A 23,704-nucleotide genomic window follows, 5' to 3' on the forward strand; every position below is an offset into this window, starting at 1 on the left:
ATGGGTTTTAGTGTTCAGCTGATATCTGTGTTTATTAATAGTCTGCGTACGTAAACAACCTTCCCTGTCCATGGAAAATAGAGGTGTTTGTAGCCAGGTCTCTCATGATACAGCAGGGAAATGGACGTGTTATGGACGTCACCAAAGGCATTTTGGTCACTTTGATCTGGGCCACTCAGGGATCTCGGGCAGTTACATCAGCTAATGGGGAAGTACAGCATGAGTTCAGTGGGTCTGATCTGAACAGAGAAGTGCTTTTCATTCCTGGTGTTTATAAATTGGAAGTTTCCCCTGACACTCAGTAAAATATGTATTCCTGTTATCTCAAAGTTTAAAGGGGTGGTCTGTGTTTCACAAGACATGTGAGACTTTCTTCTTTTTCTTCCCCCAAAGGCTGTGCCTTACTCCAGGGACTATAAGCGGAAGTATGAATTCTTCAGAAAGAAATTGAAGAAACAGGTTGGTCATCAGTAGGAATCAAGCAGAAGATTATGAGGCTTAGGCTCTTAGACAAAGGAAAGCTTAGGTTACAGGGATTTGTCTGATCACAAATACATTTGTGAGGCACCACCTTGGAAACAATTAGCCTTTACTCTAACAGCAGGGTTCGTGACTTTATGCACTGATGAGACTGCAAGCAATCTAATTTAAAAAGTAGAATTCTCAAAGGTTAAAATGTCATGAACCTGAAAGTAAGACTGGCAGCAGAAAAGTTTGGAAATCACTGATCAAGCATACAATAGTTTTTGGAAGTCAGAATATGAAAAGTTCTCAGAATATATTTTAGTCTGTCTGTGTAGAAATCTCTGCTGTCATCATGATCGGGCTGGATGCCTGCAATAAATTGTTACAGCCTTAAAATCTGAAGTTTACGAATCTTGTTTCCTAACTCTAGTTTGAAGTGGCAGCGCCAGGTATATTTATAACTTGTAGCATAAAAGACTGTAAATAGCATCTGGACAGACAGATAACAATGAATCTGCACAAGTTCAATCATTTTACATCTTTAGGAGATATTTTATGAATATAATAATAGCCTTTGAGTTTAGATCCATGCTTCGCCTTCTACCTGCCAAGTCTGCCTATGCATTTTGAGCTGACAAGTAAATTGACACAATTGTATGTGCACCTCATTTTTTGTGTTCCTAGTCAAACAAGATTGACATTCATTCAAATGTCAGTATCTTAATCTGAGAAGTGATAGAGAGGTCAGCCACACAATACAATTGTGGTAGTTTAAGAATTAAATACAACTGTAGATTTTGCCTTAAGTAAAAGGACACCTAGGCTCATAGAACATTGAACTAGAAGGTGAAATAAATCAGGTAAAACAGTACCAGATAATTTTATGTGTCAAGTGTGAGCTGTTTTTAATCAAGTGTGTAATATGATAAATGTTCAGTGTCAGAAGAGACTCCTTGCTGCATACAGAGCAACTGCTCATATGCTGTTACTAGTAAGAACTTACTTTAACTGCATTTTCTTAGCATGAAATAGAAGTTAGTATCTGAAATTCTCATTGCTAGTTGAATTGTAGGTAAATAGAGCCTCTTCAATCATATTGTGTTATATTTCCAGGTTATATAAGGAACGGGTTTCTGTGCCCTCTTTGTCTATTTTCAGAATCTGCATATTCTATAAAACTATAAGATGCTGGGTTTTGTTTTATTATTCTTTGTTTTCGTATTCTCTTTTTTAGAGTGATATTCCAAATAGATTTGAAATGAAAATTCATCGCACAACAATCCTTGAAGATTCTTACAGAAGAATTATAGCTGTAAAGAGAGCAGATTTCCTTAAAGCAAGACTTTGGATTGAATTTGATGGTGAAAAAGGTTTAGACTACGGAGGAGTGGCCAGAGAATGGTTCTTCCTTCTCTCTAAAGAAATGTTTAATCCTTATTATGGATTGTTTGAATATTCAGCTACGTAAGTAATACCACTCCAGAAGACGTGAAAATTTAGGAAAAGTAATTGTATTTCTCATACCTTCTTTAAAAATGGCGTTCCTGCTGCCCTTGCAAATGTATGGAAGGGTTTAGTTGATAAAAACCGCAATAATCTGCGTGCAGTTATTTGACAGAAGAATAATGTGGAGACAGAACTTGTGGGGTTTTTTTACAGCAGTCTAACATAAGCCGTGGCATTTTTGCATGGACAAACATGTGCTTGCAACCATCTCCTGCATACAGAAGAGGCAGTATGTAACCAGTAATGCAGAGGATGTTATCCTACTTTAAAATGAATGGGAGTTAATCCCTTCTCTTTGGTATATCTCTGACTTACTGAGATAGTTCATGGTGGTTGTTTCTGATATACTAATAGTCTTAAGTTGCATATTGGTTAATATTAGATATCATCATGAAAAGCGATAACTGATTTAATAAGTGATGTACTTCAGATCTTCAAATGTGAGACTGTTCCAATAGTGCAACATTTTGTTTTTCTTTCTCTTCCCTGCTCCCTCCTTCAACTTCAGAGATAACTATACTCTGCAGATCAATCCGAACTCTGGACTCTGCAATGAAGATCATCTCTCTTATTTCAAGTTTATAGGTCGTGTGGCTGGAATGGCTGTTTACCATGGCAAACTTTTGGATGGTTAGTATTTAACTTATGTAATGTGGCATTCAGGTTAATATTGTGTGTGTTTTGAGTCCTAAGTTACATCTACTAAATTTATTTCTTCTTCTTTAAAGCCTTTTTTATTCGTCCTTTTTACAAGATGATGCTCCAAAAACCAATAACACTACATGATATGGAGTCCGTGGTATGTAATTTGCTTTATCATGTAGATCAATTTCATGTTAGTTTATAATTAGTGTGTGTGTGTGTGTGTATATATATATCTTTAATGACATTTTGAAGGTTGAAAATGCATGGTTCAAAGATATCTTTTATAAGTCTGCAAGTTGGATAGGAATTAAAACTTCCAGTGACTATCAAAGACCTAGACTCAGGTTCAAGTCAGTTAAACTGCGTTGGAAACTTGAACCTAAACTTCCTATGATGTTTTAAAATGTTTTAGACACTGAGGTTTTATAAAATTGAGTATAATTACTTACAGGATTCCTATCTTAACCTGTTTTTTAAATTAGTTTTTTCCTTTGATTATAAAAATTAATAATTTCAGGGACTGAAAATATTTAAATGATACAATGTAACATTTTTTTAGAGGAAAACATGTCCCTTAGACTTTTCTTGTTTGCTTGGTTCCCTCATAATGGCTCTTAACCTAGAATACTCATTCTAGGACAGAGTTATTTTTATTCCATTTTTTTAGTCTGTTACTGGTTTTGCTGCCCTTTAAGATTACAGCATGTAGTTGCTATCTTTTTCTGAGTAATAGATTTATAGATGTGTCCTGATTTTTTTGTTTTGATTTGGTTTTTGTTTCGTACTCTAAAATGATGGAATGGTTTGGATTGCAAGGTAGGGACACCTTCCACTAGACTAGGTTGCTCCAAGCCCTGTCCAACCTGGCCTTGAACACCTCCAGGGGTGGGGCAGCCACAGCTTCCATGGGCATCCTGTGCCAGTGACTCATCCCCCTCACAGGGAGGAATTTCTTAATATCTAAGCTAAATCTACCCTCCTCATCCTATCACTACAAGCCCTGATAAACACCATCTGTTCTGTAGCTCCTGTATTGATGGGGGAAGGTGCTGTAAGGTCTCCTGGAGCCTTCTCTTCTCCAGGCTGAGCACCCCCAGCTCTCCCAGCCTATCTCCAGAGCAGAGATGCTCCAGCCTCTTGGTGGCCTCCTCTGGACTTGCTGCAGCAGCTCCATGTCCTTATGCTGGGGGCCCAGGGCTGGGCACAGCTGAGCAGGGGGACAGAATCACCTTCCTCGAACTTCTGCTCACACTGCTTTGGGTGGAGCCAGGATGTAGTTGGCTTTATCTTAATTTCTATTTCCTAAGGTTCTTTGTAATAATGCCTGACAGTAAAAAGAAGATAAACAGAGAATCAGAGACAAGAGAAGAGTCCAAAATATATTACTTTAGATAGTGCTATACCATCTTACCACCATTTTGCTGTGTGAGCCATTTACATAGATTGCTGAGCAATCGGGTTTCAAAGGTCTTCAGAGCTTTGTACAACTGCAGCGTCTCTGTATCCAGTATAGGATTACCCTAGGCAGAAGTGTTCACTGGGCTGTCATGGGACCTCTTCCAGTTTATAAGGTGGCTACTTTATTTAGTGTTTACTCTTTCATGATTCTCTCTTAGGATAGTGAATATTACAATTCTCTGAGATGGATTCTTGAAAATGATCCAACAGAACTGGACCTCAGATTCATAGTTGATGAAGAACTTTTTGGTCAGGTTAGTATGTTCATGTAATGTAGAATAGACAAAGCATAAAAGAAAACACTTGACCTGTGAAATTAGAGGATTTTATCTGTATGGTGTTAAGAAAACCCCTTCGCTCACTCAGCTCTTTCCACTCATGCAGTGCTTTCAACCTGGTATGATAAAGGACTTGGAAATAAGCAGAGCTTTAAAAAAACTGCTTGTGTTTTTTTGTTGACTACTACTTGCATTGAAATGTAGCTGTTGCTGTTTTTGCATACAAAGCTATTTAAGATAAGTCATGTAGAAATACCTCAAGTCTTGAATAAAACTTCCAAACTACAGTTGCCAGCTAGATCTAAGGATGATAACCTTTGTGGTCTTGTGTAACAACAGTGATCCTAAGAAGAAGCAATGAAAATGTACATCCATTATAACTGAAAATGAGATATTTGTCTTCTGAGGTTCTAGTAGTATAAGTCCCTTTGTAAGATAGATGTATATTGATTCACTTACTGGGATCATTGCTGAAGGGTTTCTGTAATTGCTTATCCTTGACATTTGGAATGAGGGCTGGGCCATGGAATAAGCAGTTGGAGAAGTGTGCCCTACTCTGAACCTGTGTGCAGTCTTTGGTGTGTTGTAGCAGGTCAGAAAAAACAGAGGTTTCCCAGTGCACCCCTCAATAATGCATTTAAAAAAAAAATGTACAACATTCTATTTATTAGGTAACCTGTGTGACTGGATCTTTCTCATAATTCTCAAATTCTGCAGTCTTCAAGAGTTGCATGAATTACCTAATATTAGCATAGGAATTCTGTTATATATTCACTTTGTTTAAGACCTGTTCTGTGCATTGCATGTAGACCCATCAACATGAACTGAAAAGTGGTGGATCAGAAATCGTTGTCACCAACAAGAACAAGAGAGACTACATTCAGTGAGTAGTGGCTGCTGTGTGCAATGTATCTCACTGGATTGCCCTTTCGTACAGGGGCTCTGTGTTAGCTTTATTTACAAAAGGAAGTTGTTGCTTTGTATATAAATCGCTTTTATTTAAAATGTGGTTTTGTTTGGTTTGGTTTTTTTTTTTTTTTTTTGCAGTCTTGTAATTCAGTGGAGATTTGTGAGCCGAGTGCAGAAACAAATGACAGCCTTTAAAGAGGTATAGTTTTAATTACAAAATAAATTCTTCTAAGAGTTTGTTGCACCTGATTTTAAGGTTTGTTGGACACTCTGAAGACCCAGTAATAATTTTGTTAAAAGTATAAAAAAAAATAGTGATACTGTTTGTAGTGTCAGCTTTGAATTATTTCAGAATTATTTGAATTATTATATATATAAAAATATTTTGGTATATTTTTACTGAGGTGTTGAATTCATCTTGAAAAATTTGCTTATCTCTCAGTCCTAACTGACAGCTTGAGCTGTAGAGCAAACTATTTAATGACCTCTGCAGAAATTAAACTTAATTATATTAGTTTGATTTAAAATAGGCAATTTACCCCTTTTTGTACAAATTGTATTACATAGATGATATTCAGACTTCCATACTCATCACTCAGTGCTGCACAGAAAAGATGTGAGAAATCAGTTTAAAGTACTATAACAAAACTGGAGACTAGTGGTGTCCAAAATCTGTATTTGATATATTGTTTTGGTTGCGTTTACCAAAGCCTCTAAATGTCCTTCTCCGTGACTAAAAATGCTAAAATAATGTTGCCTTGATTTTTACAAACTTCCCTTATCTTTTTTAGGGCTTTTTTGAACTAATACCACAGGATCTGATTAAAATTTTTGATGAAAATGAGCTAGAGGTAGGTGTATCATGGAAAAGAAAACAAATTATGTTGAAACTTTAGTTTACTGAGTTAAACTTTGGTGTTGTTTTTTTTTTATCTCTGTAGTTATTAATGTGTGGATTGGGAGATGTGGACGTGGCTGATTGGAAACTGCACACAAAATACAAAAATGGATACAACATAAACCATCAAGTAATACAGTGGTTCTGGAAGGTATTATGAAGTTCTGATATTTTCATATTGAAAACGTGTTCAAAAGCTGCTGCCTTTCTGCCAGTTTATAGTTTCATTCATTAGAAGGTTAGGTAAATATTATTTGACCATTAAAATTCCTGTGAAAGAAAGAAAACTAACGATGAGATACATGGTAAGAATGTAAATGCAATACTCATGCTTGCTTTTTAAAAAAAATCCCTGTCTGACTGGGGTTAAAAATATTTGTGTAGGTTTTCCTGGCATGGTTACACTAAAGAGGTGTTAAACTCTTCTGTTTAATAAATTACAGGAATTTGGCTTCTCGTTCATAACATCAAGAAACTTCAAAGAGAGCAGGGGGCCAAATCTTCAAGGGAAGCATTTTAACAGCCTGCTAAGCCAGTAACCATACTCTTGTTACAGTGCCATTAAAAAATTGTTGACTTCGTAGCTTTAAGCAATAGGCAGAGAGGTAGACTGTGTCACTAAAAAAAATGCATATGTATATCACAGATAATGATTTAGAGGTAGATACTATGTTGCATAAGTTTACTTCCTTAAAACCTTAATTTAAAAATAAATCTTTAATTGTAATCGTTATCATACATAGGCAGTCTTAATGATGGACTCTGAAAAGAGAATAAGATTGCTTCAGTTTGTTACTGGCACATCACGTGTTCCCATGAATGGGTTTGCTGAGCTGTATGGTGAGTACTTAAGATTATCTTCACAATTAAGTAACAAAGAACCCGATAGCACCATTGTCCTGATCTTTGACTTCAGACATTGCCAAATCATTTTTCAAATTTCATTTTAAAATTTACTAAGTACTGGCAGCTATATGAAACAGAGAAGAGTCACTTATATTACGTTTCTCTGTAAATATTTTGTTTAAATTCTGGTTTTGGAAGTTCTTAAATGTATAGGAATTCTCAAATGAACGTGGAATTTTAAAGTTCTCAAGAGCTGCAAAAATCCCTGTTTAACACATGATTGAGCTTGAAGAAAATTCCCAGTTATCCAAGATCTGATTACAAAGACATGCTGGCATCAGCAGTTAACTTCAGTTCCACAACTGCTTTTATCTGCTCACAAGCCACGGTTGTACAGATGCAGTTGTTTGTAAGGATATACTCCAAAGGGAGCCACTGAAATGACACGAGTTAAACATAAAGTCAGAAGAAAAGTACTGAAGCTACGATGCCGAGACTGAAAGAAGCAGAGGACAGCAGGGAGCGAATTTCAATAGCAAAGCCAGAAAAGCCACTGCGGGCTAGCAGATAGAGCAGCCCTCAAAGGGTGGGGATGCTTGGCTTAGGGGAAGTCTGTTCTCGGCTGCCATCAGCTATTATGTTTTCTGCTAGACTACTTTATTAAGGCTAAAAGTGCTTTAGATACTGTGCAAATGACTGAATAGCCTAACTTGCCTCTTCGATTAAACATTTCCTTTTTTATAAACAAGACATTAATTTGTTTATAAAACAAAAGGATTGTGAACAAAACCACCCATCGTGTGTTCCCATTTCTCCATGTCTTAATTTTCATCGTAAATGCTTGGTTTATTTTTTCGTCGTTGTTGTTGTTCCGTCAGTAAATGTGAATTGTGAGTTCCAGTGGGAAGAAGAGTGTGCTCAGCAGGCTTAGCCATGTGTCTGCTGCTGCACCCGAGCCTTGGCGTTGTTGGTGCTGCGGCACATGCTCGTCCCAGGGGAACCCAGTCAGAATTCTGCTGCCTCAGGAGCTCTGCTTATTTGTCTAAGAACACTGCTAGAGATAGAACTAAGAATTGATCCAGGGAACGAAACTGCTGAAGTTCTCGGCTTCCTTCTGCCCAGGGATTAGAATATGCTTGGGCAGTCTTCTGTAGTTGTACTCACTCACTGGTTAATGAAAAATCCAACTATAGCAGTTGTCTTGCGCAGTGCTTTGTTTGTTTCTCTTACAGTTATTTCTGTTTTACTATGGCCAGCGTGCCATCCTTACCAAACCCCAGCAACAATTACATTTCCTGTACCTTGTTTTGAAAGAGCTGTGTGTGGTTTTTCAGCGTTTTGTGCTGGTCCGTGGCTCTTTGCTGCTGCTGGGCTGTTCCCACGCCCGCTCTGCAGCCCTGGAGCCGCTTCCTAGCACAGATCTCCCTCTCGCGGCCAGCCTGGCGTTTCTGCTCCTCCGAGACCGGGAGCGAACGCACCCGCGCTGGAGCGCTGGGACGCAGAACAGACATTCTCTGACCAGACAGTGAACCTTTTGTCTTTGTGGGTTTTTTTTAACTGCACAGTCTTCTCCCAGCTTAAGGAAACGGTTATAAAATGCTCTTTGCATCTACTTGGTGCGAACTGAGAAGTCAAAGAAACTTGGAGAGATGAGATGCTGTAAGGTAGTTGTTGAAGGGTAGAGGGAGCTGGGGCTGCCCCTGCTAGCCAAAAATGTTCTCTCAGGTGCACTAGAATATCTGGGAGTACACATAATGATTGCCATGTTTCCAAAAGTACACAGTTACTCTTCGTTGTTGTTGTTGTGTTTGTAAAGGTGGACGTTGACTGCTTTCTACCAGGTTATAAAACTTGGCACGTGGTGATAAACGTGTAAGTTTTTACATGCAGAATTTGTAACAGTATAAAATTGTCCAGAAAACTTCAGTGCCAGCACTATGCATATACATTTAGGTCTTAGGCTTATGAGCTTAAGGTGTAAAAGTCTCTTGAAACTGAGGTATAACAAGAAATAATTAAAATACAAGTGAATTGGGATTATTGACTAATACTGCCTATAGTCTGTATTTTATTCATATAGATAGCTCCTTCTAATGTCAGAACTGGATTACAAAACCCCCAAATATGTCATAATTTGGATCTCATAATAGGGTGAAAATTGATGTGTTCTTTTCTTCAGGTTCAAATGGACCACAGTTGTTCACAGTCGAACAGTGGGGTACCCCTGAAAAACTGCCAAGAGCTCATACCTGGTGAGTATTTAATTCAGATAAATTATGACCTCTAGTAAAAGTGATAAAATACTTAAGAGTTTTCATCTGTTTTTCAGCTTTAATCGGTTGGATTTGCCTCCATATGACTCGTTTGAAGATTTATGGGATAAACTTCTTCTAGCGATTGAAAACACTCAGGGTTTTGATGGGGTCGATTGAGACACAGACAAAAATTATGTTGGTCCAGTGCTGCAATTTCATTTTAAGGGTTTACAAAAAAAATTGAATTTTCCAGGGACTACCATTGTATTTAGTCACATGGCTATTGAATCTTCATAGTATCACGTGTAAAATGATGAAGTATTAAAAATCACTAACTTTTGAAAATGTATTTTGTCATTTCCATAGTTTTGTGTATTTGGTGATACATGCAGTATACACATTGGATCAGCCAGTGCCAAGTAAGTCAAAAACTAAAATGTTTTTAGCAGTTGCCTCTTGTACAATATTTGAGACTGTCCTGCGGTAAACTACTGAAGTAAAGCTGTGAAGAAATCTTTGCAGAGGATTTAAATTTGATTTGCTGCTTTAAGAGGAACAACTGAAATTGTTAAACTGTTTTTAAAAAAAAACCAGCCAAACAAAAAACCCCAACAAACTTCATGTATTACAGTTATCATAATCTGTGCTGCTTCAGGCTCTTTGCAACAGATCTGCCCAAAGCACCTTATAATTCAGCATATTCGATAAAAAGGTTGGAAAGCACTTGTTTGCAGAACACCGACTTGCTGACGCAGTTCTTATATTTCTGTTCCTGACTTGCTTTTGCTAAAACAGTGTAACAAACCCAAGATTTTTATACAAAACAGATAAGCAGCATAAATCTGAGTTTTAGTGAGAAATTATATCCATTTTTTCTTTGAATTTGTATACTGATGTTGGTTTATTGAGTGTTCATCACTTTTTTTGATAAATTTATAGTTGAACGATAATATTTTCAATTCAGCCTTTTGCAACAAATCAATCTTAAAGTGAAATTTGTATGGATATCACTCAGTATTTAGTTACTGATAGTTAGAGGCCTTTATTATCCACTCTTGCAGTATTGCACTACATAACAATAAAGAACATGTTTACAGGGTTTTCTGGGCCAAATTCAGCAGTCTGTTATGTGCAAACTCCTGAACTGCATGGAGGTTATGCACATGTGAGCAGGTGCAGAATTTGGTTCTGTGATATGTTTACAGGTTGCTAGTTTCTACAGCTGCATTTTTATATTTTTTTCTCCAGTGTTACTCTAGAAACCAAATTTGTTAATACAGTATAACCAAAGTCATAACCAACAATGTGCAATTTATTGTAGATCAACTTGTCATATATAAATATTAGTTTGATTTCTTTGTAAATGTGGGTATTTTTTGTATTGATGTTAACACTTTTTTTGAGCAAGTGCTGGTTAAAATTATTAGCAAAGTTGGTTCTGAAAGAAAAAAATTGGTTTGTATACCTGGCTTGCTCAAATTTTAACATTTTATTACCAATATGATCTGAAGAAATGACAGTACCTAGCTTTGGCCAGCAAATTTCTGTTTAGTCACGGTCTTTATAAATATGCAAGAAGGAAGTGTAGCACATCTCTCTCTGAAGATATGTAAATTATGTAACAAATGTTAATGGGTCTTAAGGGATATTTAAAATCCCACTTTGTTTTATCCTTTGACTAGGTCATTAGGACTGAGAGTATTACATGTAAATAAAGGTAACTTATACAAATTTCCCAAATCTATATGCAGTTTTGTAAAACGTGAATGATATATCAGTAAATCTGTATAGATTCGAATGTAGCAGGTTTTGTTGCATACTCTAAAGTATAAAATAAGGATCCCGAGAGCATAAATAAAAGTTTATTCTAATAAGTTGTGATTCGGTTCTTTGAAGTGCATATCAGTAACCTTGAAATAGCAAGAATTGAGTGATTTTTATACTCCTAGGTAGGCCACGGCAGTAGTTCCACTGCAACATGCTGCTACTTTTGCAGAGCTGTGAAGACGCAGCAGTGCTGTTTCCTGGTGCTCTGCTCCTGGGACGTGCAGCCTTGGGAAAACGCACAGTGTATTTTTCTAGAAGCTCTGGGTCACTGTCAGCCTTCAGAGCACGGCCAGCCTAGACGCTGAGGGGAGGCTCCTCTGCAAGGCCACTGACCAGGTGAGGCAGGGCCAGGCTCCTCCCTGCTCTGGGAGCCTTCCCAGCACAGGGTGGGCAGTGGGAGAGGGGCCCTGAAACCCTGCACCAGCAGCAGGGAGTGCCCAGCAGCACGTCCTTTCTGGGGGCTTTAAACTGTGGGGGAGTGTCACAGAATGGCCTAGGTGGGAAGGGGACCTTGAAAATCATCCAGTTCCAACCCCCTGCCATGGGCAGGGACACCTTCCACTAGACCAGGATGCTCAAAGCCCCATCCAGCCTGCTGGGAACACCTCCAAGGATGGAGCAGCCACAGCTTCTCTGAGCAGCCTCTGCCACTGCTTCACCATCAGTGAAGTCTTTCCTAACACCTAATCTAAACCTACTCCTTTCCATTTGAACCCATTCCCCCTTGTTCTGTCACTACATGCCTTGCCCCATCTATCCTCTAAGTTCCCTTTAGGTATTGGAAGGCCACAATTAGGTCTCCTTGAAGCCTTCTGTTTTCCAGAACCGTCCCAGTTCTCTGAGCCTTTCCTTACCGGTGAGGTACTCCAGCCCTGAGGTTAACTGGGGCAGGGTGACCGGAGTGAGGGAGCCTGTGTGGAGGATGCCACAGGCTGAAGGGGCCCTGCCTTGTGTGCCTGGTCAGAGGCAGGCAGGGAAAAGCCAGAGAGGAGGAAAAGACACTGCTCGTATTGCTGGATGGAGGGATGGCTGCAGAAGGGGCAACAGGCTGGTGCAGGCCCTTGAGGGAACATCCTGGTCAGGGCTTGCCCCAGGCTGCTGTTTGTCATGAGGAAGGGAGCAGGGTGGTTTTTGTAGCTTCTCAAGGAATTCTAGAATTATAAACCCTGGCTCTTAGGGGAGACTAAATTCCCTCACATCTGTGGGCAGGGCAATGCAAGGGGAAGCAACCTGGGAGGCTTCTGTAGGGGTCATGAACAGCCAGACAAGGGTGCAGTCTTGGGCAGCCAGGGAGATGCTCTTAGGGATCTGCTGCATGTCCCTTTGTACTTGTGTTTTCTGCACACCAACCTCTGTGTTCCCTGAAGCACATACACACAGAGAGAGGGGGAAACTCCGGAGACAATCCTGTGAACAACAGGTTTTTTTGCCAGAAACTGTCTGCATATCAGTTGCAGACTTCTTACTGTGGCATTGCAGAGGAGAGGTTAACAGCTGCTTCCTTGGGAGCCAACGACCAGCTCTGTCCCACTGATTTCATTGCTCTTAACACCCAGATGCAGGAGCCAGGTGAGAGGTAAGGAAGAAAAGTTTCTCAGGTAAGTAAGGGGAAAAAATGGATATAGGGTTGATGTTTGGTAAGAGATTTTGTTCAGATCTGATTAAGAAACATTGGTCGATGAAGAGACTGAGAAATGAAAGGTCTTGAGAAAAATGTACGTTCTAGGGCAGGGGATGGATCACAACAGGAGGGAGAGGATGACTGCAGCAGCAATAGTTTCGCTTTCCTCAGCTTTAAGAACACCACACTGAAAATTCAGGGGAAGTTGTAGTTGCAGTTTTCTGGGCTGCTCCAAGCTGGAGAACTGTAAGCTAAACAGTTTCCTCCTGTTGGTTGTGACTTCTGCAGCTCGGTACAATTCCAGATATCTTGTGTAGAACATGGAGACTCCGGTGGAGGCTCTGCCTGGCATTTGGACTCTCGGCTGGGCTGGGAGTGGCCATGGGGCCTCCCTGGGCACTGGAGATGGCTGGGCCAGGCCCCCTGGGCTCAGTGGGTGATGGGGCACAGCAGGGACATGAGCTGCTGGGTCAGGGGTTAGATGTGTTAGGATGGTGTGAAACCTCCAGGAAACTTTTCAGGGGCTGAACTTCCCTGGGAAGTTAAACTATTCCTGTTACATGTTTTATAAGGCTGGTGGTGGTGTTTATTTGTGTGCTAATTGTTACAGTTATATAGTAAAGGGTATTTCTGAATAGTTATGATGTTTTTGAAGAAAGAAATTTATTTAGCCTAAAAAAGGTAAGTTTATAGATTAACCTCAACAAAAACTTGCAGTGGAAACTTTAAAATTTCTCCTTTACTCTGAAGGTTATATCTGTAACTCCTCTGCAGTCTGGTGTTAGGGAAATGAGGCGGTGGGTGCTGTGGGTTTTTCCCTTCAGAATTAATTTCAACAGACAGATTTTTAGGCTGGGTGTTACTTGTCTCAAGTCTCTCGCTTCTCAAGGTGGTGCAGGTGATTCTTCAGCATTCTGGCTGCGTCATGAGGTAGAACTGTTTTTTAAAAGGAAGTTTAAACCAATAATTTCTGTAGAAAGAGCCATTGAGTCTTCACTTATGCAGTTTGAAGGACACATGACTTAAATTCTTTTTAATTATTATAAAAAATCACATCTGTAGCATATCAAACAAGGTTTTTTTAAATTAGAGACTAGGACTGATGCATCAAACCTGGGCAAAATACATGAGTGTAATCTATTAGTTTTCCTTCTTTATCGTGTTTATCTCTCTAACCTCACTATTTCATACATACACTTTCTAAGCTATCTATTGCCTTGACATTTGATTTGTTCTGTAGATCCATAGCACAATTTGGTGCTATTTCACTAATTGATGACACATTTACGAAAATCTGCACACGTGTCCTTGAAAAGCCTCTCGCATACTGTCAGTGTGGAACGTGTCCTGGATCAGCACAGATTTCCTTCTTTTTTTTCTTTTGTACTTTTTACAGTACAATTTCAATATTACTTACCAAATACATGATACTTGTCAATTCCCTAGTGTGGGAATTGCATTGTGGCAATGGTAACATGCTAAAACATATGAAATACTTAAAATAGAGTATGTGTACTTTTAAATATTGTCTTAATTTTACTAATTTCTCATGTGGTCAAAAATAATGTCAGTCATCAGAGGACCAGACTCTTCTGTCTCTCATTTGTCATGCTGTCTATGTATGTTTTCCTTTCTGGTTCTCATTAATTAGTTTGTTGTGGTGATTGAGTTCTTCACATAGGGTCTTATGATAGTATTTTGCTATGAGATTCTGCTTTTTTTTGGGCAGTTTGTTTATTTTAATATCTCCCTTTTTTAAAACAACTATTAAAAGACTCACTGCAGTTCTTATGATGTGAACTGAGAGGAACTCATTTATCTGCAGTCTGACCACCCCCAAGGATCCATACCTCTGGGGCCATAAGAAGCATGTTTTTGAAATGTCTATACATTTAAAAGACAACCCACACCTACCATCTTCTGTGGTTATAAATGGCAATTAAGCATTTAACAGCTGCCATTTTGCTCTGCAGCATCACAGAATCAGTAGGAGATGCAAGCACAAGCTTTGGTGCTCTTATACTAAATCATTTTTCTTTGAAGTGGAGACTTAATTGCTTTTTCTCTGTGGAACATATATCATTAGCATGCTAATCAGAATACAAACAACTCACAAAGGGGATAATGAGGGAGAACTTCCATGTAATGCTTGGTTTATGTCCACGTGATTCTGTAGAAAAATGTTTTGTTTTGCTGAGCTGTCCTTAATTTGAAGCTTCTTGCTTAATGAGACTTCAAACAAATTTTGCATTGTAGGTTTCAGGTTCTCATCCCAGAGAGAGGCTTGGAATTTTGGGGAGGGGGGAGGCCAAGCGGCTTGGAAAACCTAAACAGACATTAAGTAAGTGAGCCTGCCTCTTGAGGAAAGACAGATAAGGCAGCCTTCCCAAATGTGACAGAATGTAAAACTTCCTGTTGAAATACACCTCAGTCTAAAAACATTCATTACAATTTGTTTTTCTTAACCCGTTTTGAGTTAAATTTAATGGCAAATGTTTTCATAATTGTCTGTTAGCTTTTCTGATATTTTCTAAGAGCTGAAATATTTCTGATTGAGGTTTTGTTTTGAGAGCTGGGACGTATGACCTTTTAGAGGCTGTGAATACACCTCCTTCTATGCACTGCTGCTTGGGAGTATGCAAAATGCTAAAGGTTTAAATCAAATTGCCCTGAGGACTGCTTACTGACCTTTTGAATGCAAAGCTGTCAAAACCTTCAACTAGAGATCAGCTAGAGAAGAATATTTAACGCAGATCAATGCAAATAGAAAGCAATGTGGTTTTGACTTTTGGTAATTCCTAGTTAGTGAAAAACAGTTCGTATGCTTCAAGAGCTGCTGGAAGCAAACCCACTCTGTGAAGGAGTTGCTGTGAGTAACATGTAATAGTTATTTTTCAGGGAAAACCTTTTATAATGTACTTCAGAAATTAGAAGTTTTCATTAATTGCCAAATCCTGATATAGTTATCTGAGCAGGATGCTTCATTGACTTCAAAGGGATTTTTGTCTACTTAAGGAATGCAGGGTCAGGCCCTTAACTAGTGATAACTTTCTTCAGTGGGTTGTCAGATATGACAAACTATGCCACTTTAATGGAGGTTACCCTGGCCAGGCCATGCCATGCCATCCCTTTGTCTGGAAGATCTGCTTTCTTCCTTTGCCCAAGTAAAGGGATTTCTCTATAAAAGATATTAGGAATTACTCTCTAGCTGAAACAGTGGTTAATGTGAATGTATTTCATTTATCGTGAACAGCTACAACACATTATTTTCTAGTTATGAATAATAAATTCAGTTTCATAAAATGTTTGATGGAGTTACATATTTTATGTATTGCTGCCCAGCAATTAGTTGTCCATCCTTAGTAGATTTATTCCTAATTATTTGTTTATGCACTATTGCTTGCTGTAATGCAGAGTTTTAAATAAATGCCTGCCTTTCTATGTAGGCTTACAGAAATGGGCCCAAAAGCAGAGAACTGAGAAGCTGTTCATTCCTATCTTGGGTATCAGTCCAGTAGTTATAGGCATCCTGTACTGAAGACTCACAGAATTATTTCACAGGTTAGTAAAAAGTGATTCTCTGTTTTATCTTTATCAGATTGTTACAAGTGCTTTTCTTACTATAGTCAAAGGTTAGCTATCAAAATGTGAAGTGCTGCTTCATCCAATATAATAAAATTGAACTCTATTAACATGCAGCTAAAATATATTATTTTGCAAATTAATTAATTGTGTTCTTCTCCACACTGAGAATTTGGAGTCTGACAGTAAGCCTTTCTAAGATCAGATTTTCATTTATATAAATGTCTACAATTTTGTAAAGATAAGAGGTGAAGTTGAAATTTTGCTTGCATACATAGTCCTGAATTTAAAAAGACGTTTCGGTCACGTAAATGCTTTTCTGTACTGGAAAAGGTCCAGCTATTTAATTGACTCTTAAGGTGCAAACAGGCTGGATCAGTTGATCTCTCACTGGAGAAAGAAATTAATCCTGATCACGCTGTATCTAATTGAAGCAGCTCAATTAGTTGGTGTGGGGCTGCAGCTGCTGCGGGGCTGGGCCGTGGTGGGGAGTGGGCTCCAGGATGTGCCTGGGGGTGTCCTGCACTGGAGCTGTTATCAGGGCAGCCTGCTCCTGAAGCCAGCAGGAGTTTGAAAACCTGGCAGGATTTGGAGGGCTGCTGTCTGCATGTTGAAGGTTTGCTCTGGTTAGGCATCATGTTTTGGGTGCTGCAGCTTGCTGAGGCTGGGTGGGGTGGCCCCAGCCTCTCCAGATGGGACTTTCACCCAGTGACTTGCAGTGGCCTGGTCCTCAGTTGAGCACATTAGGCCAATTTAACTCCCTAACTTGTCATAACCGCCCCACACACATGGCGCACATACTTTTTTCCCCTAGTTACTTAGCATGAGCATTTTGGTATGTATTTCATATGTGTATTATTTAAATAATACAAGTTCCATCATGTGCCAGCATCTGGTCACTGTGATCTTACAGAGCTATCTGAACGCAAATGACAGCAAGATGTTATTTAGCAAACGTAATCCTGGACTAATGTTTAGCAGCACAGTTATACTATGAGCAGCTTTAACTGCTGGTTGCTCTCCTGATGTATTATGCAGCCATACCTGTGTATGCCACACACTAAATTGAATCAGGGAATTAATTCCAGCAAAACAAACAAACAAAAGTTGTAATTTGCCCCCCAAGTTATTTCCATCAGAATTGGTTCTCTTGATTCCTCGCTTGGCCACACAACTGGCAACTCTTTGCAACTGGCAGTGCCTGTGCTGGTTTGGCAAGTGCTGAATTGCAGTAAACTGAGGGCACCTGGGGTTGTGCTTCCAGCAGAGCCTCTGATCTGTTCTGCTGTGCCTTGGCAGAGGCCAGGTGGAGACCTAAGCCAGGTTAATAACAGTGCAGGGGAAGGAGAAGTTGGGGTGGGCTGCTTTGTTTCCCCACAGTCCCTTGGGCCGCTGTGATCCAGCTGTGTCTCCTGTCCAGCACTGGGCAGAGAGTTCTTCCAGAGCCTTTAAATAGGGGAGATCCCCACAGCCCGCCAAGTGATTCCTGCAGCCCAGCTGAGATAAAATCCCAGCAACTGCAGCTGATGGAGGCAGTAATTTGGGCATCAAAAGAAATCACTCCTGCAATGCCCAGCTTTTGGCTCCCCTCGGTTCACCCCCCTTAGCTCGCTCCTTGCACCAGGGTGTTGCCTTTAGCGGGTCAGCCCGAATTCTTGGTAAAGCCGTTTTGATGCAAGTCACAGCTCCGTGTGGCCCTTCAAAAACATCTCGGTCTCCGTCCCCAAAGCCGCCTTGTGCACAGGGCATTTGCAGGCCGAGCCTCTGTGTGCGTGTGAGGGGGAGGAGGTGCTGGGAACATGCCTTGAAGGCTTCAAATCTGTTTATCTTCACACTCCTGAGAGGCGATCGCTCTCCGTGACAGGGCAGCGCGCTGGAGGGAGCAGCGCTGGCAGCGCCGAGATAAACCGATGGGGCACAGCCTGCTTTGGCCAAGTGGCCTCTCCCTGACCAGCAATTCCTTATGTCTCTGTGAGATGAAATGGGACAAGAGCAGCAGGAAGCCTCCTCCAATCCTTCTTTTTAATAGTTCCTTGGGATAAATTGTAGATAAGAGGAGAGACCACATTGTTAGCATGCTGAGAATGCAAAGAAAAAGGAAAGGCAATCTTTCACAGCCAAAATAAATCGGTATCTGTAGCACGGTATATTCAGCAGTATGTCCAAATGCTAGCTAGCCTATGACTTGCCTTGTTTTTCATTTATTTTATTTCTAATATTTGTTTTATAATTGCTAACATAAAGGAAAAGAGGAAGAAATTATTTGCCTGTTTCCTGTTATAACAGCAGAATGAAGGTAACATACAGGGATGAAAGGAGACCATATTTCATGCCTGTTGCTAAACAAATAGCTGCGGAACAGTGGGTTATCATGATAAGCATGACAGACTAACAAAAAGCTGCCTCTGAGAGATGCCTTTGTAGATTTGAACATAGAAAAGGGTAACCTAGGAGATATTTTCTTTCTGTTTAGTTATTCTTGGTCTGATACTTATTGTATTGACCCAGTGGCTAAACAGTTTGATTTGTGTAAGATAACATCAGAGTACAGTACTGCAGAATTTCCAGGATTTTGTTTGTTTCCGTATCAGGGAAAGGGTTGAGAGAGGGACTGTACTGAGCCAATTAAAAATATATACATTGCAAATGCATTTTATGGGACAGCTCCCATAAAAAGGGACTCTCCACTTGCTGGCTATTACTGTGCCTTGCGATTTCTACGTATGCATAAACCCTTTAAGAAAATACTCTGCGTGTTTCAGACTGCAAATTCCAGCTGCTGCTGCCATTCTGCTGTCACTTTGGTCCTATGCCAGCCAAATGGTGAGGACTTTCCTCCCAGGAGCTCAGAGGGAGTAAATGGTGCTTACCCCCTTGTTTGGGAGCCCAAGGGGGCATGGCAGAAGTGTGCAGGCTCCCTGGCCTGGGAAATGTTCATGGTGGTTTGGCTGATCTGAGCTGCTGTCCCATGCTATTGCCATACCGTCTGCTCCACGTTGGAACTCTTGGTGTTTCTACACCTAAGAGCCAGGCTAGGGAGATTAACCAGGAGACAACAAGCTCTACTGAAAAACCAGAATTTTCTGGCAGGTTGTGTGTTCAGAGAAATTCACCGAAGCAGAGGAGCATCAGCTGTGGCATGAAGGCCGGAAGAGAGAGCTTGGAGCTGCAATAAATCCAAACTCCACACCATAAAGTCTTTACACTGTATGTGAGGGCAAGAGTGCATCTGGGATCAGGTATGCCCCTTTCTCTGTAGCTGTGTGGTTTGTTAACAGTACCAACAAAGACCTGATGGCTCGCATCTAGGAAACAGCAGGCTGACTGACTAAAAATATTGAGTTATTTTTCACACCTTACAGTAGCAGCAAATGGGCATGGGAGGACAAGGGAATGCACTTTACCAGATCCCTGTGAGGCTGCACTTCCAAATTGCCTGTGGTTACCTCCGGCAGGAGGGGAGAGGATGTTGGGGTGTCATCTATCTCCTGCTGAAATTTATGGCAGGGTTCCTCTTCATTCTGGTGCAATGAGCCTTCAAAGTTGGGGTAAACATCTGGGTGCTGCCTCTGGGGCACTGTGAAACAACCTGGCAAAAGTACACCACTGATTTAGGCCAGTGAAACACTGGAAAGTGGCTGGAAGAGGAAAAAAAGCTAATATAGCGAATAATTTTATTGTTTTCACTTTGGAGTTGTTTTATGATGAGATGAGATCTGTGTTAAAATCCCTTTGTCAAGGGTGTACTTTTCCTGCACAGGAAGGCTCCCTGGAGATAAAGTTCATTAGCATCCCAAGGGCTCAGCCCAAAGTGTGCTTGCCCATCTGCTCATGGAAGGAGTGAATCTCCTCTGAGAAGGCAATGGAGATGGTAACTGTACACAGGTTTAGAACGAAGCAAGAATCTACCAAGTGACCAAATGTACCAAAAGTAAACATTTTTATGGTGGGTCTTAACAGAGTTTGTGTAACGTACTTAAAACCCAGAAATACAGTTGTAATTGGGTCAGGAGTTTGGCATGAGAAACAAGAAGGTGTCTAAACATGCTTACAGTGACGCCCGATCAAAAACACTCAGAGCAAGAACTATAAGAACAAAAGAGGCTACCCTGAGAAGAGTTAATGACACCCTGCCAGGAGTGCAGTGTCCCCTTCGTCCCCTTCGCTGGGCTCTGGGGTCTCTGTCTGAAGGCAGAGCTGGCTGGTGCAAATTGCTCTAATTCCCTTGCAGTTAATGGGTTTCTTGCAATTACCACTGCTCCCAGCCTGCCCTGGGCTACAGCCACACTCAGCTGCCCGTGCTGCTGGTACACTGCCTGGAGCTCCAGCTTCCTCCACACCAGCAGTGACACCCAGCAGCTCCTACCAGCAGAGCTGGAGGATGAGCTGGGACCTGGCACTGGTAGCTGGGAAGGGCTGAGCCTGTGGGGGACCAGCATAATGATTATATGTCTGTTTGAAAATGGATTTGGGCTCTGGGACCCCACTACGACATCTTATGGGCTGCAGCTAATTGAGGATAGTGATTGCACATATTCCCATGGGGACACTTTAAACTGCTGTAAATAACTCTCCCCACCTGTCCTGTATCCCACCCAGAGGTGTTCATTCCCCTCCTTTTCTGTTCCAGTGTTAGAGCACAACCATATGAAGCCAAAACAAGAGAAAAGATCATGTGGGCAAAACCCCTTTCCCATTTCTGAACTTGTTAGATCAGTAGGGATGCCAGCAGTATGTGGGAACCCAGTTCGGGCCATTTGTGGCCATGCCAAACACCATCCATGCTGCTGTGACAGCTTTTTCCAGACCACAGGGATGAAAGAGCTAACATGATGCTATTCATTTTCTCAGATAGGGGTGAAATGCTCAGTGCAAAACTGACCACAGACCAAATAGGACTGTTTCTGGTTCAAGCTGAAGGAGACGTAAATGTTCTAACACCAGAAAAATCTAATTCTAATGTGGAAAGAATCTGCATTCTTCATCCTGGGTTTGGGGCTGCAGTGAGAGCTCACCTGGGGAAGGTCCAGTTAATGAATTTTTAGCTTCTTTCGTTTTCCTGAGGCTGCTATCCTGGCTATCAGTTCACTTTCTGGAGATGTTCATAACACTTTAGACAAAGAGAATACACCCCAATCATGAGATTTCATTCATATTTGGAAAATCCTTCTCTTTAGTTCATAAAGTACCAAAATTCTGGATTTTGTAGCCCTAGCTCAGTTCAGTAGTCCTGGAAGTATTGCCAACTGCCCATGGAGCAAAATGTTGAGTCGGATCTATCCAAGTCAATCTGATTTTTAAAATCTTTCTTTCCAGGAAGCATATAGATCAGTCTGGCCAGGGCTGAGGCTGAAATGCTGCATAAGGTAAGTCAGGTTATTTACAGACAGCAACCTCAACAGCATGCTGTTTTTCCAGCTGTTGCTAGCACTTCAAAGAGAGCTCTTACATAGAAAAGGGTTTCTGTGGGTCTGAAAAGAACCACAAAAACTGGAGAAGTTTGGATAACCAAAAATACAGCTCTAGTCAAGCAAAAAAAGTCTGTGTTAGTGACAGAAGAAAAATTGCTGCCTTGCAGCAAAGTAGGCATGGCGTTGTTTATGTTGGCTGGCAAGATCTTGTACTCCTGGACTGCCTTTCTGTCTTTCTTGAGATAATGCTTCTGAAATGGTTGGCCAGGTAGATAATCGTGTTCATTGGCTGCATATTTACAAATACAGTGTATTTGACAGAGTTACAGCTGGCAACGCCTTTAAACTGTGGCTCAGTGAGTTTATCAGTTATGTATGGGTTTAGATATGTTATCACAAGGCTGCACAATCTCTTATCCAATTAATTACAGGGAAATGTGTTAAAATAATGAATTCTGACAAATTAAAGAGGGAGAGTTTATACTCATCTAGCCATTGAACTACTTAGTTCTAGTAGGAAATTTATTACTTGTTTTGTTAAACAGAAATGTGAAAATTAAAATATTGGTGTTTGCAGCTGCCCAGACACAAGCAAAAGGAGCATTCCAGAGGGAATCACTTTCTTTGTTAAGCCATTTAAGACAAATATTGCATTTGATCTCATTAGTCAAAATCTCCTGCTGGCACACTGTAGTTCAGGGAGATGGTAAAGCAGTTTCCTCATCACAACAGAATACAGCAGTGAGCACAGATGACACAGCTAAGGCAAACCAGCCCACAAATAGGACAGGACTACAACTTGTGCTCTCTCTGTTGGCTTTTTTTCTTTTTTTCCTCCTGGTCAACTCAGACCAACTCCTCCTTCAAACAGGGATAGTGAATTGGGGAAGGGGGTGTTCCCCCCAGGACAGGTGGGATAGTGTCCAGTGCTGGGCAGTAGAACTCAGCCATGCACTCGTGCCTGCAGGAAGCAGTGCCAAGGTCTGCAGGGAAATGACCTTACATCTCCCAGGGGCAGCTCCAGCTCCTCCACCAACTGACCAAGGCATCTGGCATAGAAATGTTACTGGATATTGCATTCTCTATTGTGTTTTTCTTCTAGGTGTGCTGAGCTCCGCTAATAAATCTCAAATGCAGGTCACACTGATGAACTACAGTTTAGCAGGAGACAGTACAGTGCCAGCATGAGCTGCAGATGAAAGCTGGGAGTTACCATGAGAAAGAATGAATATTTACTCATTCATGCTCAAAAATAATATTTTAAAAATAATTTTTGTTTTTTTTTTTTTTTTCCCATAGTTCACATTTTTCTGATTAGATAAATGAAAATTGAAAAATATTGGGTCAAGTGGATTCTTTTGCTGTATTTGGACACCAAGGTGTGTACTTCTGCTCTGCAAAGTGCCTGTGAAACTGTCTGGATGCTTTTTTGGTAAGTGATTTGCATGCAAAGCAAATATTTCGTAATTATATTCCCTGAAAACTCTGCTTGTGTGTTTTTGATAAATGTGGAAGGTGATGTAGGTCAACCTATGGCTTACATCACATTTTGGTAGTTCTGATTTCCTCATGAAGACTTTCCAGAAGAGTCACTGACTCAGGCTGTAGCCAGTCCCGATGATGATGCAGCAGAAGGGACTCATTTAGCTGGCAGCTCTCAGCTCTGTGAGCTTTGCAGTGCTGGCAGGAACAAAAAGCAGTAAAAACTTGCCTGTCACTGAAGTCAGCAGCTCTCACAATGAATGCAAACATAGGGCAAATCTGCTGAGTAAGAAGATGCCTTCCTACATGGTAACTTTAGAAACTAGAAATCTGAACAGACAAAAAAGAGACTAGAAATTGCTGGTTGCAAGCATGGAGTAAAATCAGGGGTGGAACTGAAAGCTTAAATGATAGCGGCAGCATTTGATGGTATCTCCCATACACATTATCCAGAGGGTGCTGAGAGCATAAATTCTCAAGCCATGTTTGCTGTTTAGGTTGCATTTTTGCAAGCTAATTGA

At 40.6% G+C, this 23,704-nt stretch overlaps 1 protein-coding gene across 3 annotated transcripts in view; it reads left to right on the forward strand.

Annotated features, from left to right (window-relative positions):
* The window catches only part of NEDD4 (NEDD4 E3 ubiquitin protein ligase), a 49,035-nt gene extending 39,426 nt beyond the window's left edge, over nt 1-9,609 (forward strand). For all 3 annotated transcript variants that reach the window (XM_040077040.1, XM_040077039.2, XM_040077038.2), the window contains 12 exons: nt 394-459; nt 1,700-1,929; nt 2,480-2,601; nt 2,700-2,770; nt 4,233-4,328; nt 5,162-5,235; nt 5,400-5,460; nt 6,053-6,112; nt 6,203-6,310; nt 6,903-6,999; nt 9,185-9,257; nt 9,335-9,609. In XM_040077040.1, coding sequence (XP_039932974.1) covers nt 394-459; nt 1,700-1,929; nt 2,480-2,601; nt 2,700-2,770; nt 4,233-4,328; nt 5,162-5,235; nt 5,400-5,460; nt 6,053-6,112; nt 6,203-6,310; nt 6,903-6,999; nt 9,185-9,257; nt 9,335-9,437 — 1,161 coding nt within the window. In that variant the 3' untranslated portion in view covers nt 9,438-9,609. The remainder of the gene's footprint in view (nt 1-393; nt 460-1,699; nt 1,930-2,479; nt 2,602-2,699; nt 2,771-4,232; nt 4,329-5,161; nt 5,236-5,399; nt 5,461-6,052; nt 6,113-6,202; nt 6,311-6,902; nt 7,000-9,184; nt 9,258-9,334) is intronic.
* Nucleotides 9,610-23,704: the final 14,095 nt, after the last annotated feature.

This window comes from Hirundo rustica, chromosome 13, assembly GCF_015227805.2.
Source record: "Hirundo rustica isolate bHirRus1 chromosome 13, bHirRus1.pri.v3, whole genome shotgun sequence".
NCBI lineage: Eukaryota > Metazoa > Chordata > Aves > Passeriformes > Hirundinidae > Hirundo > Hirundo rustica.